Source organism: Uloborus diversus, chromosome 4 (genome assembly GCF_026930045.1).
Source record: "Uloborus diversus isolate 005 chromosome 4, Udiv.v.3.1, whole genome shotgun sequence".
NCBI classification, from domain to species: Eukaryota; Metazoa; Arthropoda; class Arachnida; order Araneae; family Uloboridae; genus Uloborus; species Uloborus diversus.
The window spans coordinates 163,061,780-163,082,548 of record NC_072734.1 but is presented as its reverse complement, the minus strand read 5'-3'; the positions used below and the strand labels follow the sequence as shown (position 1 = coordinate 163,082,548).

The window sequence follows — 20,769 nt, the reverse complement described above, 5'->3', positions numbered from 1 at the left end:
ATCCACCACACAAAACTAGGTTTGAGTGTAGTTTGTTTCCACATTTATTGTAATGAATGCCAATTTTGTGAAATAGATCTTATTCTTTTTTCTTTGACAATAATTGTTAGTTCATTATTGAATACTTTTTGTTTATGTGAAAATATTAGACATATGCTGGAGTATTTGATAAAGAAATTTTAAAGATCTACTTACTTTATTTACATAAACATGGTAAAACATTTTACTGAAGGAGTTAATTCTTGCAAAATTAAGTTGCTATTTCTGAACTATCCGGGTCAAAGAAAAAGGTACTTAAAAATGATGTTCATATTTAATTTTTTTTAATAGGAATAAAAATTCCTACCATTAATTGTTCAATATTGCAAAATAACTTTACTAATCAGTTATTTCAAATTTAAAAGTTTATTATTAATTTGAATGACAATGAAAACGATCAAGCAAAGATTTTGAGCAACTTTTGTACTGTACTTCAATTACATTTACTTTCTGTGCAACCGTAGAATTGCAATGAAACCAAATGTGTACAAATTTTCTATTTGTTCGTCGAGGGAGAATTAACTCTAATCTGAATTCTGCTCAGGAACTTTTGTAACTAATATTTAGCAATGTTAGTAAGTTTTGAGCAGAATTCGGAAATATCCGATATTTTCATAGCACAAATTAAAGTCTTTAAAATAGTAAATGCTTCCTCAAATCACTCTTTATTTTCTTATATTATTATTACAATATGTAGAATTAAAATTAAGTATTCTTTTTATTATATTTCATTTTACATTTTCATCAATTTTTATGGAGTTAGCATTGACTTTCATTTTTCTTCTGTTAGCTACTTTTACAGTTATGTGATTCAAAAATAAAATATACATTAATTGGTGCACAGTCATAAGAAATTCTCTTTTTTCTGACCAACATTTAATAAATAGGCACTTTTAATATGAATTAAATTGATGATGTTGTGAGATTCTGGGCTGTTCTGCTGTGGTCTGAGTGTTGTTACCACAAACGTTTCAACTGCATCTGCGGCAGTCATCTTCAGTGTTTACGTGGCCGAAGCTTCCAGGAAAGCGACTTTTAATTCCTTCTTCCTTTTCGTTGAAATTGTTGGAATCCTAACAATTTCAGTCCTGGTTAAACTGTAACAGCTACTTACACTGCTGGCCACACGAAATGCAACACCAAGAAGGATAGTAGTCAGAGTGAAATGAAATTTTATACACGTGATGGCAACCTTACTATCAGAAAGTGATTACAAAATGAGAACAAATTTATCATTTATTACTTGAAAAATCCCAAATGAATGGAGGTTTAAATCTCCTGTCGAGCTACCTATTGCGTGAATGTACGAGGTAATACAGTCAAACATTGAAGCATATCAGTCTTGTAGGATATCCTACTACACAGGTACTAGAAATGTGCACCTAATTCCATCAAGCTCATAGCCTACGCAATTTACCATCTCAAGTGATCCTAGATATGCTCAATTTGTGACAAAGCAGGGTGACGCACTGGACATAGAAAGTGGAAAAGGAAGTCCCCTCACACCCTTGCTGTGTGATCAAGCAGTGTCTTCCTGGGAGCCCCGCCATGAGTGCCAACACATGTGACTGAATAATGATATTAACGCAGTTTGGTGTCATGGGGACCGCAGGGTGACCTGTCGTAGTGCTGTGGATCAATATTAGAAGTGACTATGTTTTGTACATGATTGCAACCCATAAAGGCATCCCAGCTGTGGGTGGGGTATGCCGCTGAAAAGCAAAAGCATTATTTGGTAGTTCACAACGTGTTCTCCATAACCTTACAAAAAGGTTATTTTTGCTAAATTCGATCTGGATTCATCGCTATGAGAGCAATCAGGAACCATTCGGTTGCTAACAAATCGATTTGAACTCGAACCTACTCCAAGTGCATGCGACCCTAATAAAGCCTGCTTTTTAGGAGCACACCACATCGACAGCGCTATGGGGTGCTATATTCTGTGTGGGACAGGATCACCTCTAACATTGATTCGCTGCACTATCACAACCTAATTCTATATTTTTGTCATGTGTTGAGACTCGTGTTCAGTAGGGCAATGCACCGTCACACACAGCAGGGGGGGGGGGGGGTTCCTCTCCCACATTATCACCTTTTCTGACCTGCGTGATGTCATGATTTGTCACAAATTGAGCATATCTGGAATGACTTGACGGTAAATTGAACAATCTATGAGTTTGATTGAATTAGTAGTGCTTTACATTAACTGATAGGAATTGACCTATTACATCATATGAGACTAGTATATCTCAATGTTCGACTGTATCGTGTTGTACATTCAAGCTAGAGTTGATTCAACAGGGTACTTAAACCTCCATTCATTTGGGATTTTTCCAGTAATAAATGTTCATTTTATTTTAATTTTGTAATCAATGTTGCCATCAAATGTAAAATTTTGTATCATTCTGACTGCACCTTCTTGATGTCGCATTTTATGTAGACAGCAGTGTATAATAACAATAACAATAATGGAAGCCACTATTTAACCAATATTCGTTTAAAATCGGCATGCAATAATGGCTCAAGAGTGTAATTGCAATATTGGCCAATATTGTCAAAATGTATCCCCTCCGTGCTTCAGCCAATATGAGCCACTATTTAGCCAACGTAACGCCAATATTGGCCTTAGATCGGCATGCAATAATGGCTCAAGATTGCAATAGCAATATTGGCCGATATTGTCAAAATGTATCCCCTCCGTGCTTCAGCCAATATTGTGAGCCACTATTTAGCCAACGTAACGCCAATATTGGCATTAGATCGGCATGCAATAATGGATCAAGATTGCAATAGCAATATTGCCCCATATTGTTAAAATGTATCCCCTACGAGCTTCAGCCAATATTGGGTGTAAATCGTACGCCAACATTCAGCCAACCAAGTACAATATTGCGCCAAGATTCAATGCTACTTGGGTAACCACGGTTGTATTTTTAAACTATCTAATATTCCCCCTCCCCCTCAAAATGAGGTAAAAAAAAAAAAAACTGCTCACGTTAAACTTCTAAGATTTCAATGGCGCAGTCTGTACCAATTATAGGGCCTACTGTATATAATGCATAGTTCCGTAAGTTCGTAGACTAGGACAGCACAATTTTGGAGGCACCAAGATTGGTTAAAGTTCTTTCTTTTTTTCCTTTATTGGAAACTGAAAATGTGTAGATTTTATTGTGAGAGGGCTCCAAATTATTCTAGGAACTGGATATCATCTATTTGTGTTGTGTTCACATAGAGAAACCGGTCGCACTAGAGCTGCGGGGCCTTAGGTCGCACATGTTGGTTGAGCTGATAATCCTTGCGTTCGACAAACTCACCGGTCGACCGGTTAGTAACCAATTGTTAACCGCAGCGTTTTATGATCTACCGGTTACAGCACCGGTTACCATTCTAAGCAGTTGATTGGTTGAATGGAGCACTTGATCATTATCTGTCACTGTCACGTGATTAACTAACCGGTCGCTACCAGTCGTGCTCGTCGAACGTAAACAATGTCAGCTGTTGATTTGATGACCGGCTTTCATTTTCGGTTGCTTCACCGGTTAATCGTAGTCGACCGGCTTCTCAATGCAAACATGAGGCTTGGCTTTATCAGGCCTGGGGCCTAGCCATGGAAGCTAGCATGGATTCCGAAATTTAAGAATATGAATGAGCCAGAAATTATTTTTTCGTAAAAAATATCACTTAAATTGCGGTCGACCGGTAGATTGTAGAACGCTGTGGTTAGCCACCGGTCGAATAGTCGAGGTCGGCAAACGCAACCTAATGTAGTTGTTTCTCTTTGTCTATATCATGAATGGCAACGGTACCGTCGTTGTATATTTTTCATTTTTTAAAATTTGTAAACGGTGGAACGGCTGTGCGTGGCGGAGTGTTGCATTGGAAAGGAGGAACCTGTACAAGGTTGCGTACGGAGGTGTTATATTTTTGTCTGCACGTTCGACACGTGCGGAGGTAACTCTACTGATTTATTTCTTATTAGAACCATATTCGGTAAGTCCCGTTTTTCTTTTATTATGAGAGTTCAACATGAAAAATTCGTCCAAAAGAAAAGTAGAGAATGTTGAATCTGCAAGTAGCAGAGAAAAAGAAATAAAAACTGACAACAACGTTTATGAACCGGCAATAAATATAGTAAAAAAAGCCAAAATAGCATTCAAAAATGGCTGTGAAACAATAAAGCTGATAATAACAGGTGTTGTCAACAAAATCCCCACAAATAACACTAAAACCCTCAACGAGCAACTAGACAAGATAATTGACGCGGATGACACTATCAATCTTACAGGCAAACAAAACCTAGTAATCACAACCAAGAATTTAAATACAGTGATTAATATCTCTAAAACCAAAGAAATTTGCAACACGGAAATCATCACCAGAATAATCGACGAGACTGTAACCTCAAAGTACATAATCAAAAATGTCGACACAGAAATAAAATTGGAAGAAATAGCGGAATACTTGACACAGGATAAAGTTCAAATAGCTCAAATAATAAGGTTTAATAGGAAAGGATCCAAAGAGCCGATACCAGTTATTCTAGTCAAAGAGCTTGGGAAAACTGACAGAAAGGAAGTAAAAATCGGGAGGATCATATACAAAACGCAAAAATACATTGAGCAACCGAAAGTTTGCTATAACTGTCTAAAATTGGGACATCAAAAGAAAGACTGCAAGGGAAAAACAAAATGCATGACATGCGGAGGGGATCATGCTAACTGCGAAAATGACCCCAAATGTATAAGATGTGAAGGCAATCACCTATCAACAGACAAAAACTGCCCAGTATACAAAGAAAAAATCAAAAAAGCCACCCAAACACAATTAAAAACCGACACCCCTGATAAATCTTGGGCCAGCGTTGCCAAGGCAGAAGAACCTGCGAAGGGGCACAACAAGGTAGAAAGAAAAAACAATGCAAATATCACTATAACGGAACTTAGCGACAAATTAGATAGCAGAGATAAGGAAATCAAAGAACTGAGAGCTGAAATCGAAAAATTAAAAGTCTTGATAACATTAGCCAATCAAATTAAATCACATCAATGCGAAAGCTGTAACCTAAAAAGCGCGGAAATAGAGAAATTAAAAATAGAAATCTTCAAACTGAATAACTCAGTGACAAGTGAGGGATCACTCACCGATCTACCTTACTCAAGCCCATTCGAACAAAACGAATTTCACACAGAAGACATTGAATTGGATACGGGAGATATTTAGTCTCGCTGTTTTGTGTTCTGTTGTTTTTGCTGTTGTTAATATGTCGTCGTGGTCTAATTTTCTTCTTTCTTGGAATTTACGAGGACTTCTTGCCAATATTGATTTTCTCAAATTCATTGTTGCTTGGTCAAACCCCCCCATCATCTGCGTCCAAGAGACATGGTTACCCGATAGCAAAATACCCGGACTTAAAGGATACACAGTTTATAGTAAGGAAAAGGACTTTCCCCATAAAGGTGGAGGAGTGTGTACATATGTCAAAGACAATTTACCCTCATATATTATTCCTTGCGAAATCCATGGCATGGAATCCTTGATGATCCACGTAGTTCTCCACAAAAGGACCTTTAAAATAATTAATTGCTATAGACCTCCAGGAGTTTTCAATGACACGACGATCGGGGAACTCAACAATATAATCGACAAATTTTCAATCTTCGTCGGAGATTTTAACAGCAGAGCGCAAAGCTTGGGAGATAGGCTTACCACCCCCAGTGGGAAAAAACTAGAAAATTGGATCCTAGACAATAATCTACATATACTGAACGAAAATATACCTACCAGAATAAATAAAGGCAAAGAAGATGGCATTCTAGATTTAGCAATAATAGAAAATAGTAATAATGAAATTTTCTCATGGATACGCCTAGATGAACATGGAAGCAGCGACCATTACCCATTTTTAATAAAAACAAACATAGAAAAGAAAGACGAAACCTATATTATTAAATCGTACAAAAACTGGAAAAACATCACAGAGGATCTAAAAAACAAACTTCCCACGAACTCTCCACTAAATACCATAGACATTCAATACAACCACATAACCAAAAACATAAAAGAAACGATCAGACAACATTCTGTCAGCATAAGTTACAAAATAATGAACAACAACTTTTGGTGGAATCCAAAATGCGCAAAATTAAAAACAGACAGAGATAGGAAGAGAAACAAAGCAAGAAGATCCTCCTCTTTGGAGGACTGGATTAGCTACAAGAAAGCTAACGCCGTACTCAAACACCATATCAGAAAAGCAAGAAGAGAATACTGGAGAAAACAAAATTATAAAATAAACAACCCCCAAGAGCTTTACAATACTGTTAACAGAATTAAAAAAAATCTAGAAAAGGAATACACAAACAACAACCTAACAATAGAAATCAATGGAACCAAGGTAACAGATATTCAAGAACAGGCAAATCTATTTGCGAAACATTTCTCTAACAGTGACAATACAGAAAAAACGGTCGACACAGTCAACATTTCTCAACAAGAAGGAGAACTTAAAATGTCTGAGGAAATTACCATTGAAGAAATAAAAAAAGCCTTAAAAACAACAAGGGATAAAGCCCCAGGCCCAGACCAAATCTCAAACAAAGTTCTTAAAATTCTACCAGACGAGGGACTGGAAGTATTAAGAAACGTCTTTAATCAAAGCATTCAAACTGCCAAAATTCCCGAAGACTGGAAAATTTCAAAAATAGTCCCAATTAAGAAACCTGGGAAAAACCCCAAACAGATCAACAATTATAGACCTATTGCACTAACCCAAAATATCAGTAAACTAATAGAAAAAATAATATTATACAGAATCAACAGAAGAAAAACTAAAGTGTTTCCAAACTACATATATGGCTTCGTCAAAGAAAGAGGTACGGAAGATTATCTTTATGACCTTTACAACTTAATTTATTACTTAAGGGGGAAAAAAAGATTTGTGTACGCCATCGCCATAGACATTAAAGGAGCTTATGACAACGTTTGGATACCAAAGCTGATACAAAAACTCATACAATTCAAAATAGACTACAAAATTATAAAATGGATTCAAAATTTCCTCCACAATAGAAAGATAATAATAAGCTGGAACAACAGGAATTCAGAAAAAGCCATAATTAACCAAGGAATAGCCCAAGGGTCAATCTTATCACCATTTCTATTTAACTGTTTTATTTCCGACATCGGAAATCATATAAAGAAAGGAAGAATATTTTGCTATGCAGATGACATGACAATCATTGTATCCGGGAAGAACAAAAACGAAGCAGAGGAAAAGCTAAACCAAAACTTATTATCCCTGGAACAATGGAGTAAGGAAAACAAAATAACTATTTCAACAGAAAAAACCGTCTTAATTGACTTCTCCCCTAAAAACGAGAAAAACTCCACAAAATTTAACTTACAGGGAACAAGCATCAAATGGACAACAAATCACAAAATCCTAGGAACATATTTTCAAAACAACCTAAAGTGGAATGTTCATACAAATTACCTAAATGGAAAAATGAAGAAAATGCTGCATGTAATAAATTGGCTTGGGAGCATTCAATCTGGCGCCAGTTACGCTAATATTCTCAACGTCACAAAGCAAACAATTATAGCTAAAGCCAATTACGGAATTACAATCAGAGTCAAAGATACAAAAGCGAATCAAAAACAAATTGAGACAACAGAAAATAAAGCTTTACGGAAAGCACTAGGGGTTAATACCTTCGCTCCAAATAAATTAATCAGGATCATTACAGATACAGAAAACATAGAAACCCGCATCAAATGGAATTACATAAAATACATCAGCAAACAAAAATTTAAAAAGAATAATAATTATATCACCTCAATCAAAAAGTTCCAAAAAAACCAACCACACATGTTTGAAATAGTCACTAACCTTGAAAAAATAGAAAGAGAAACCAGGGCGAACGAAAACTGCATATGTAAAGAATACATAAAATCGGAAACAGACATCAGCAACATCGAGTATATCCTGAAGAACAAAGAATTTCAAAAACCAAACCCAGACTACATCATCAGGCAGAGCTTTGAAGAATTCAAAACACAACACCCCAATTATAACATCTGGGCCACTGATGGTTCAAAATCAAATAATACAGCATTTTCTATCTATAACAAAAAGGAAGGATTAAAAAGGAAAATAAAAATCCCACCCATCTGTTCAGTTTACACGGCGGAACTAGGGGCTATCTGGTACGCTGCAAAATTCCTTATTAAAAATGACTCCCCAAATATTATTTTATCCGATTCCCTAAGTGCCATTACAGCACTAAAAGAAGAAAATGAAAACGAAGACGTACTGGTATACAACACAAGACACCACTTATCGGAACTCTCAAAAAAGAACAAAACCAAAATAGTATGGGTCCCTGGGCATAAGGGAATACCAGACAACGAAGAAGCGGACAAACTAGCCAAAGAAGCAGAGTCATGCTCCCAAACACCTATGTTTCCCATCTGTACATGGAACGACACGCGAAATTATATAAAAAAAGAGAGGAATAAAGAGTTGCAAATCATATGGGAGAGATCAAAATATTTCTCCAAATACAAAAATATTGTAAATTCAATCAATGAAAAGTATAAGTGGATTAAGAACAGAAGCGAAGAAACAAAATTGAATAGAATCCTAACCGATTCCTTCTTAACTAAAGAAAAACTGTTTAAACTAAGGAAATCAAATTCCCCCATCTGCGAGACCTGCCAAAAAATTGAAAATACCCAGCACGTAATATGGAATTGTAGTAAAAACACTGAACAAAGGAACTTTATTATAAAAACTATAAAGGCTAATAACTTATGTTCAAATGACATTTTTAGTCTGGATTTGCTTAGGGATCCGAGATACGGAAGGGCTATCCTCGCCCTCTTCTGATCCCGTCCTCTCTTTGCTCTACTTTTATACTGTCTGATTACTCCAGTTATTTGCATATTATACTCACATTAATGCAGTTGCTTCATCCATCAAAAATAAAAAAAACAAATAAATAAATTATATATATAAATTATATAATCCTAAGCAATTTTTAATATATTTAAGACGGCTAAAAAAAGATCTGCCTTAACACAACTGTTTTAAATTCAAAATAAGATACGAAAGGGAGGCAAAGCGCTCTGTACGCAGTCCTCAACAATATTTTCTTCCGGGAACTCCAGAAGAAGAAGAAGAAGAAGAAGAAGAAAATTTGTAAACAGTGGAGATTTGAACATGTACATCAAATAATACGCTTAAAAATATTGTTTCTCTCTTATTGAGAAATTAAAAAGTATTATGGATGTGGGTACAGCTCTTCGAAATACTTCAAAGGGGAAGCTCAAGTATGATCGATATTGGATGGAAGAGGGTCGTACTCGAGTAAGCGCCTGGAAACATTATTGGATGCATATTGACATTTTACTGCTCAATTAGCATACTTTAAAGCAAATTATTTTGTTTGGCCAAGATTGAATAGTCTAATTTTGTCTTAGCCTGTTGTATGTGCCTTTTTTTTTCAAATGTTATTTTTCAAATACTGATTTTTTAATGTTAAATCCCCCTCCTTCACCCTGTTTCTTTTTAGGAACCTAGAACTAAAAAAAAATCCGTTGTACTGTTTCATTCAGCTCACTATATGAGAATTGTTGACTTATTTTTTAGCGACTACAATTTCTTTAGACTTTTGTTTTGAATTCGAGTTATTTTTCCTATAAGGTAGATATAGTTCTATTGTCAAAATTAAGTTCCAGAAGACTTGATGTATATATATATATATATATATATATATATATATATATATATATATATATATATACATATCTATATATATATATATATATATATATATCTATATATATCTATATATCTATATACATATATATATATATATACATACTAGGGGACCCGACAGACGTTGTCCTGTTCAAACTTTGTAAAGTTAAAAAATTTCAATAAACTATCAAGTGTTTGAACCGTTTTGTTGGAAAAAAAAAAAGTAAAAAGAAAATGTTTTAAGCTGCTTGGTGTCAGAATGCGTATATTTGTTACAACTTGATTTATCTAATGCCCACTGAGCAGTTGTTTTATTTACTATTTTTTCTCCCGTACTTGATGGTTTGTTCCTTCAGCCATACTCAAAGGATAAAAAGCGTCCTCAGATATTAATTGTAAAAACTATCTACCCATGTAGAACAAACGGGAAATCCCCTGCAACATCCCCCATATGAAAAAGAATAAAACAATCGAAAGGATATCGTTTAAAAAAATGATAAAGGTAAAAACAGTTCTCTGAATAAGGCGAAAATCACTCATATCTCCCCTCCCCCCTCCTGATGTAAAATAACCACATTCTTCAACAAAAATGGCTAAAAACTCTTTAAAAACAAAAAGCAATTCTTTGCAATTTGAAATATTTCGCTAATAAAACAAAAAATACAATAAATTACATTAACAGTAGCTTTAAAATGTAAACAAATGATCACGCAACTCTATTGTTTATAGCCAAAATCGCCAAGCTACCACGTTACTGTAATCCAGCCGATCAGTGAGTGAAGCCAACTCCGACGAATTAGCAGTCCCATCTTTTGAACGAAAACTTTTAAAACTTCATATACTGCCTAATTTGTTCTTTCCACCAAAGATAAAGATCTTCCACTGCACTGATCGTTTGTGTACAGAACTACCCTGTTGTAATTTATCTGGACGAAAATAAAATTTGTTTCGTCTTTAAATTCCATCATCTTTTCCTTTAATAATGTACTGATTAGTTTGATAATCCTTAAAGTAGTCTTGAACCAAAACTCGGATAGGTTTGAGTCGAGAAACAAATGTTGCTAGGCATGGTACTTTCTAGAGACGTACCGAGTAGGACTTTGGCCGAGTAGCCGAGTACCGAGTACTCGGCCTTTCACTACTCGGCCGAGTACCGAGTTACCGAGTACTCGGCCTTTCACTACTCGGCCGAGTTACCAAGTACAAATTATGTTTTAAAAAGAACCACCGGCACACATGTGATGAATTTTGAACTTATTGGAACAGTTGTATAGACCTCCTTGTCCATACAATAGTTTTTAAAACTTAATTCCTGCTGAAATTTAACTACGCATTATATAAACAATTTTGTTTGTGTCAAAAATTTTACAAAAACATTTTTTTTTTAAATTAAAAATAAATAAACTAAAGGTATGATTAATCGAGTTGGTATTAAAACAAATTACAGTAAAATCCCTTTAATGTGGACACTAACAGGACAATTTTTTTTTGTTCGCAATAGAGAGGTGTCCGCAGGACAGAGGTTTAATAATGTTATTTGCATTGGAACTGGGGAATTAAAAATTGTCGGCATAGAGGGGTGTCCGTTAGGAGGGTTTCACTGCATACCAATTAATTATAGTTCTAGTCCGCCAAACATAAATAATTTTTACAAGCAGATAAAACAAATGTGCAGGAACACTATAGACATGTGTTTCTGCCCCCCCCCCCCCTCCGTTACAAGGAACGTCTATTTCAATGCATACATGTGAGCTAAAGAATGTAAAGACATTCGACAAAAAACATCCGACTTTTGTCGGATAAAGGAATTTCTTGTAACGCCAAAACACGTGTCTGCAGTGTTCCTGCACTGTGCTTTTAACATTGTTTTATTTCCTTTTATTTTTTCAGCAAAGGTATTTTTATATTTTTTATAACTAATTTTTGTTTGTAGCAAAAATCCATTTTTAATATTAAAATTCCATATTTTCTATACTTACCTCTTTTGCATAATTTTTAATAAATAAGTTTTATTAACTTCGCGGACATTAAAATAAAGATTTTTTCCATTGAAGCATTACAAACTTCATTATTCTCAAAATTTAAATTTGACTTATAAATTTTAATTGTAAATGATTGCAGAATATAATGCTTGCTCTTTTTTTAAATTTTAGTATCTGTCTTGGATAATATTCAATTTTTTGCAACTACTCGGTATTGGCCGAGTATCTGATCAGAATTTGGCCGAGTACCGAGTACTCGGCAAATTGGCCGAGTAGGCCGAGTACCGAGTAGTTACGTCTCTAGTACTTTCTGATCAATTTGGTTAGGAAAACCTAAAGCACCGATCCGGTCACATAGTTCAACTACGACGACAGAACACACGTTTTGCGTGAACTGTACAGTACTTTACTTTAAAATATTTTACTGGACTTTAAATTATTGCTTTCAAGAAAAGAAAAAAAAAAGCCTCGCTCTCTTTCTCTCTATGTTTTATCTATTCTTAATTGACATATCACAGTAGGAAATTTCACTACAAAAAGCAGGGCTGGCTTTTTTATTGTCCTTTGGCAACGGGTTAAATATTTAATTCAGTTCTCGCTCAACAATAGGTTAAAATAAATATTAATCATTTGGGATACATAATCATCCAATCTTTAAATTAATTAATTAATTAACAAAAAAGTTTCCGATTCGATCCATCGCGCTTCGAAACCATGCTTGCCACAACATAATTACACACAAAAAATTTGATCAAAATCGGTCCAGCCGTTTAAAAGCCTTATGGTGACAAACGTCCGCACAGAAGATTTTTATATATTAAGATATATATATATCTATATACATATATATATATATATCTATATACATATATATATATATATCTATATACATATACATATATATCTATATACATATATATATGGGCAGTTCTCAAAAGGTGGGAACAAAAAAGTTAACTTTGAGCAATTTCAAAAATTTTCGAATTTGATATCAATTTTGCTTTTATTCTATAGTATGCATACCTAGAACACAATATATGAACATGAAAAGACAGCAGGTATTTGTAAAAATTGTTAATTAGCAAATTAAATCAGCAGTCTGTAGGTAACAGATTTTGGACATTGTTGTCCTGTAGGTAACGGATTTTGGACATCATAATGTAAGTTTCACCTTTTTTGACAACTGTTAATCTGATTTTTAACTTTTCCAATGAAAATTTTATTTACTACTTTTTGAATTTTGCAATTTAATGATAAAGAGGATATTAATATTAATAAAGTACTTGAATGGCTATACATACTGCTCTTTACATATAATAAAGTTTTGGAATGATTTTGAAGAAGTTGATGAAAGGTAAAAAAAAGCTTCATGGAAATAATTATACAAACTTGTAGTTTGATTTATTGGGACAAATAAGGAATAAAAATAGAGACAAATAAATACGACATATATATTTTTAAAGGAAAAATAAACAAAATATGCTTTAAGAAAGAATGTAAAAAATGACATCAGTTTTAATAATGAATATTTTTTCTAATGTCATAAGAATTAAAACGATGTCTAAAAAAAATTATTGAAAAAAGAAATTCGTATTTCTATTTGGAGATCGTTAAATTATGTTTAAAAGAAAGAAGAGAAAAAAAAATTCTAAAATAATAAAAGCGGCGGGAAAAAAAATTGCTAGCGCAGGTGATAAAGGCGCCAAAACTGGTGCAGCTGACGATTAACTACATTTGTTAAACTGGAATCCCCCTCTGGTAACCTTTAGCTTTTCGTATACTGTGTTGTCGCTAACGGAGGTTTGCTTGGCGATTTTCGCGCAAAATGGCTTTCGTTCGATCATAAGCAGGCATGTTTCTACTGTATTTTATGTATTGTTCAATGTGTAACGTATTAATTATGCAAAATACCAATGGATTACAGAAGATAACATCATAATAATCTTTTTTATTGATGTTAGAAGACAGTGGATTATAAAAAAAATTATAAATAAACGGCGTTAAGATCGTAACGCGATTTGGACATCTCACATGTATGTTTAAGAAAAATTATTTTTCTTCTAAGATACTGCATAAAAGCTTATGAAAACACTTTTAAACAATTGAAAACTGATTCTGAGGATCGATAAATACCTTTAAAACGAAAACATCATATACTTAGTTCTCAAATAATAGTATTGTAAAGATCGCAACTTTTGGACATGCATCAAATTTCAAGCTTACTTTTTTCTAAAATCGTTTACAAAGTAAATAATCTGTCTTTACTTTTGTTATTTGTGTAAAATATTAATAAAAAATTATTCAGTGTAAGATTCATGCCTTTAATTTTTTTTTGAAACGTATGGAAATAATTAAAAAAATTTTTTTTAATGGTACATTTGCTCAGTTAACGTTTTGGTATGTCCAAAATTGTGCCATTTAGCAAAGAAAATATTTTTAAAGGGCATTTGAAGAGCTTTTTTTCCATAATTTATGCCAATTCTTGTCTCTATACAGCATTATAATTTACCTCAAAAATTTTAGAGTTAATTAAAATGAAAGTTATTTGGTGTTGAAGCTTCAAAGTTGAAGTCTGTGTTTGCTCCCACCTTTTGAGAACTGCCCATATATCTATATACATATATATATATATTTATATATATGTTGTTATTGTTGTGTCTAATGACGTGCATAGTGAGAAAGATTTAGATGCCTCCAAAAGTCTTGATAACAAGATCTGCTAATTCTGGAGCCCGATGGCTGTACAGGATTTCAATTGGTGGTGCTCCAAGTTGGAGGAGGGAGCGAATAATAGCCTGACAATTAAAAACATGATCAGGGGTGAGTTGTAAATGGGGAAGTGCTTGCAGATGGGATAGGATTTATTATTAGTTGGTAATATCTTCATGTCCTTGAAATGTCCAGTGTTTAGCCCAGCTATTGTAGTAGAGGTTTCTTAGGCAGTGAAGGTTGGGGATTGTTGCCTTGCTGAAAAGCTGATCGTAGATCTTTCGCCTAGCATTCACGTCTGTGAAGGTGGCTGTTAGAGGTTGATCTTCTTGGTCACATGCTTCCTTTGCAAGGGCATCTGCACACTCATTTCCCTTGATTCCGACATGAGCGGGGATCCACTGGAGAACACCAGTTATCTTGAGGGAGTGGAGAGAAAATTAATTTCTTGCATCAGTCTTGTCACACCATTACGTATGACTTCGAGTGCTAATTTTGAGTCGGAAAAGATCACAATTTCTTCCATTTGGTCTTTAGGAATAGGGGAAGAGAGACAATATAAAAGAGCCACTTAAATAGCAATGAGTTTGCTGGTGAAGTTTGAGGCGATCTGGCCAGTAGGTATTTTAAGTTTGACGTTATTTCCTGAGGGATAAATGATAGAGATGCCTGCGCCACCTTTATTGCAGTCAATGTCAGAGGAACCATCTGTGTAGATTAATACGCTGTTATATATATACTAGCAGTACCCACACAGCGATGCTGGTGCTAAAAATTTAATGGTAGTCCATTGAATAAAAAAAATTGACGCCCCCTCCCCCTCTGATGTGAAATGATCGTTTTTCTTTGTATAAAATGCATGCACACCTTTTCAAAAAAAAAAATTTAAATTTCTTTGGAATTTAAAACTTTTTGTCAAATCATTAAATTAGATTTACAGTTGCTTTAAAACTCTATTTTAGCGAGTGAAGCGGTTTTTACTGCAATTTAAAATATTTCACCAAATAAACAAAAAACGAGCTGATGTGTGCATCACATGACTTCCTTTTACACCAATTTAATGCTATTTCCCTATTATTGCAATTTTAATGGGATTCTCTCTCTAACTCTTTAAATATCACTAGCAATGGCCACATTGAAAGCAGATTTAAAAAAAAAAAAAAAATCGCCAAATTTTTCGCCAAGTTGGCGACAAAACTTGGCAACCAAAAGACTGGCGATATATCGCCAAGTGACCGCCAAATTATAACACCACTTGAGTTTGCATCGAAATTAACAATGATTTCCCCCCAAAAAGGTGCAAAAGACCCCTTTAGAAACACCCGAATGCAACCAAAATAGGAGGTGCACAACTAGACCCCACTACGAGTCTATGTACCAAATTTCAACTTTCTAGGACATACCATTTTTGAGTTATGCGAGATACATACGCACATACACACATACGCACATACATACAGACGTCACAAGAAAAGTCGTTGTAATTACCTCGGTGATGGTCAAAATGGATATTTCGCGTGTCTATACATTCTTAGGCACTTTTCCGCATGTGGTCGAATCGAAAAAAAAAACTCAACATTCATTTGGGGGTGAGCAAAATGGAAATTAAGGGCGATTTTTGAGTGAAAATTTTTTCGCGAATACAATACTTCCTTTTTTGTAAAAGGAAGTAAAAAAAAAGACATCAAATAATATCTTTCGAATGTAAAAATAATTCCGCGGCTCTATTTATTGTTTATCGGCAAACTTGCCCAGCAACCACGCTATCATAATCCATCCGTCTAACGAAAAAAATAAACATCCCGTGGAACATTCAAAAATCATCGTCAGAAAAAAAATAGAAAATGTCGTACATTTCACTCGGATAAAACAAATCAATAGTTTCTTTTCTTTCAAAATAAATCGCCAAAACAATGAATTACATTAACGGTTGCCTTAAAACAATAATCCTAGACTGAACTGTTCAGCGCATAACTTGCCAAGCGACCACGCTACCAGAACCCAGCCCTTTTGCGAGTGAAGCGGATGTTTTTTCTTTGGCAATAATAAATGTTTCGCCAAACAAACAAAAAGGTATAAAATCACATTAACAGTAGCTTTCAAATCTTTATATATTAAGAGCTGAATTGCCCGGTCTACCTTGAGAAAAAAATTGTGTCAAGTGAAATATATTCAACATGCCACACACACACCATGCAAAATTACCCTTCCCAACAATGACGACAGATATTAAAATACTTTTACGAAATTAAAATGGGAAAGATGGATTTTAAAAGCGTTACCACGGAAACATGAAATAAAATAAGTTTAAGAACTCCGATGCAAAATAAGGAAATAAACAATGGATTCAAAAAGCGTAACCATGGAAACGTGAAAATAAAATGGTTGACAACCTGAATCAAAATGACATATTTCGAAATTGTTTTAAAAACACTTGTAACTTTTTTCCTTTGAAGATAGAATCTAATTTTTTCGACCACAGGTCAAAAGAGATCTGGAGTAAAAAATCTTGCTTTTCCCAATGCTGTCAAAAAGAAAATTGTGGGACAATTCCTTCACTTTTTATTGATACATTTAATGAAGAAAGTAGAGACGTACCGAGTAGCCGAGTACCGAGTACTCGGCCTTTCACTACTCGGCCGAGTACCGAGTTACCGAGTACTCGGCTTTTCACTATTCGGCTGAGTTACCGAGTACCAATTATGTTTTAAAAAAAACACCGACACGCATGTGATGAATTTTGAACTTATTGGAATAGTAGTATAGACCTCCTTGTCCATATAATAGTTTTTAAAACTAAATTCCTGATGAAATTTAACTACGCATTATTTAAAAAACTTTGTTAATATATATATATATATATGTGTGTGTGTGTGTCAAAAATTTTACAAAAAAAAATTTTTAAAATTAAAATTAAATAAAGGTATGATTAATCAAGTTGGAATTAAAACAAATTATACCAATCTATTACATTTCTAGTTCACCAAACATAAATAATTTTTAAAAGCAAATAAAACAAATGTGCATGAACATTGCAGACACGTGTTTCTGCGTTATAAGGAACATCTTTTTCAGTGCATAAAATGTAAGCTAAAGAATGTAAAGACATTCGACAAAAAATCCGACTTTTGTCGGATGCCTTTAAATCCATGAGATCACATTTTGTGCATTGAAAAAGGAATTCTTTGTAACGCCAAAACAAGTGTCTGCAGTGTTCCTGCACTGTGCTTTTAACGTTGTTTTATTTACTTTTATTTTTTAAGAGCAAAGGTATTTTTATATTTCTCATAACTAATTTTTGTTTATAACAAAAATAAAATTTTAATATTAAAATTCTATATTTTTTATACTTACCTTTTTTGTACAAATTTTAATAAATAAGTTTTATTAACTTTGGGGACATTAAACTAAGGATTTACTCCATTGAAGCATTTTAAACTTCATTACTCCCAAAATTTAAATTTGACTTGTAAACTTGTATTGTAAAGATTGCAGAATATTATATATGATTGAGCTTTTTATAAATTTTTATATGTCTTGGACAACATTCAATTTTTTGCAACTACTCGGTATTGACCGAATATCTGATCAAAATTTGGCCGAGTACCGAGTACTGGGCAAATTGACCGAGTAGGCCGAGTACCGAGTAGTTACCGAGTACTCTGTACATCTCTAGAAGAAAGTATTGCCAAAATTTCAGCAAAGCCTAAAAAAGTTCGAGATAAAAACGCAAATTGCTCCCGTCGTAAGGAAGTTAAAGCATTGAAACAAATTGCTTAGAACGCAGAAAATTATACCCTTTTTAAAGATACATAATATTATTATGTGCAAGTAATTTTTCACCCCTTTAATAGCCAGTAATAAGCAATTTACGTGAAATTTGGGCCTAAATTGGAATACAAAAAGAACTATTTATCGGATTTTTTCGAATTATAGCCTATGTTACTCAGTAAAAAAGCACCTTCCATATAGGGAAAGAATTTTTCAAATAGGTGCAGTGGTTCCGGAGATTACCTCGAACATATAAACACACAAAAATCCGCCCTCTCTCTTTATAATATTAGTAAAGATGTATATATTAATGCTTGAACTTTATACTTACTTAGATGGTGGCCTTTAACTAGAGTTGTCGGTGAGATTTATGGTATTTTTTTTAAAAACGTGACAAAATTATTCTTTTGGTCACAATATGGTTTTTCTCTATTTTATTTTATAATTAACTAGCAAAAATACCCGGCGTTGCCTGGGTTAGCAATAATTATCAGAAACAATCGTTACTTGCATTTTTTTATCTGTTTTAAGTGAAAGAACTTAAAACACACCCTTTTGACGTGACTTAAAATCTAGCTTCTTCTTTACTCATAAAACTAAAGTAGCAGTAAGTAGAAAGAGCAAAATAGTATTCATTTAGGAACGAAAACACGAAATTTAAGCGTATACAAATTTGAAGAATTTCCGAAATATATGAAATTAAACTTCACATGTTTAAAAAGATTTATCAGTTAATACTTATTTTTTTTTACATTGAGTCTTACCTTCTCTGTATGTCTATTAAAGAACGAACTGTTTAAAAAAATGTAGCCGCGCGCCCGTGATTCCCTTAAACTTGCTATAGTTATTTTGGAAAATTTCAATTATTGTGGGTTCTAGGTGCGATTTAAAATATTACCAAATTTGCGGGAATCGTTTTGGGATACCTTGGATAATACTCCCCCTCCTTACTTTGTAAAACGGTATGTTACTAATTTTTGTTAAAGAGATATTGTCGCCATATGCTAAGATACTTTTGGTCACCATAAAATGGCGCTAAACAATTTCATCCGTAATGTTTCCAAAATAAGTAGTAAAATTTGGCGATGGTTTGAATTTGTGCACAAAGTCACATTAATGGAAGTTTTTGTGCTGTTTATGGATTTGCCTAATTTAGTTGCTGGATTATTTTACAGTTAAAAAAGTTTTTAAAGATTCTTTGATTGACGATATTTTGTTTACATGGTAAAAGCTGACAAACATTATTACGTAGTCTTTGACTTCAAAAACCGCGACAGTTGAAAAAACTGCCAAATGCATCCGCTACTGAAATCTTTCTGCATAAATTTTGGCGAGGTTTCTGCTGTTAGATTGGATAATGATTAAAAAATCCAATCAACACAAATAATTTAAAAAACCCCATTAATTACACTAAAGTTCCGTTTAAATGGAAAATAATCAACCAAATCTATAGTTATTATTAGCCGATCTTGGGGGAAAAAACGTTACTTTAAGATTTTGACTTGAGAAAAGCCTCAAACAGTCAGACGAAACACAAAAACATTCAACAATTCTAACTATGAACTGAGAGTTGAGATGATACACTAAATAATGAATTGGGTTGAGGAAAGCCTTCGAACATGGAACAAAAAAAGCCCATAACTCGTTTTTCATACAACTTAGAACTTTCTAACAGATGCCATCTTCAGCAGAAAAATAAGCGCTTTCGATGGACACATAATTTTAATATGTGCACGTATTTTTTAACCGTCATAATGGGGCATTTATGCGAAAATTTAGACAAATTAGAATAAAAAAGGAACTATCAATCGGATTTTTATCGAACTGGTCTACAAACCTCCCCAGTACCAAAAAGAACAAACGGTGAAAGTTTCAGCCAAATCTGCCGGGTAGTTTCTGAGATCTTAGGGAACAAATTTACCAAAGTCCATTTTTATATATATAGATTACATAAATGTTCTTTCACCAGTGGCGCTGGAAAAGGGGGGTTTTAGGGTGAACCCTAAAACCCCTTTTTGGCTTTGATTTTAACATTACCGCCTAAAATAATGCAGTAGTTTATGTATGGACTTTCGATCAAAAAACCCCCAGCTGAAAGTAGGGGCCACTGTCTTCTACATTTGTATCAATCTCACATTTTCAACTGTCATGCCCTTTTAAAGGCAACCTTCAATCCACCTTGCCGTTTATTTATTTATTTTTTGCAAATGGTTCATTTTTGATTAAATGTTTGAAGACTTTATTTTCTTGATGACAGTTTTTGGAAATTGTTGCTTTTATTCTGAATTATTAACTATAAAATTTGGGCCATTTAATTTCTTGTATCCTTCCATGTAAAAATTCAAAAATCGAAGAAGAGTAAAATATCCATAAAAGTTAAGCTCAAGTCAGATTGACTAGTTTTCCTATTGGAAAACTTGTTTAATACACTTTTAATGAGCTTTTGAAGTTGTTTAATCTACTTTGATTATTGGTGGGTATGTTTTTTGTTGTTTTCTGTTAAAATTT

At 33.8% G+C, this 20,769-nt stretch overlaps 1 protein-coding gene across 1 annotated transcript in view; it reads left to right on the top strand.

The window, feature by feature from the left end:
* The first annotated feature begins 9,284 nt into the window (after window positions 1–9,284).
* Window positions 9,285–20,769, top strand: part of LOC129220964 (mRNA export factor GLE1-like) — a 36,244-nt gene continuing 24,759 nt past the window's right edge. The window contains exon 1 of the mRNA XM_054855399.1: window positions 9,285–9,406. Coding sequence (XP_054711374.1) covers window positions 9,323–9,406 — 84 coding nt within the window. The 5' untranslated portion in view covers window positions 9,285–9,322. The remainder of the gene's footprint in view (window positions 9,407–20,769) is intronic.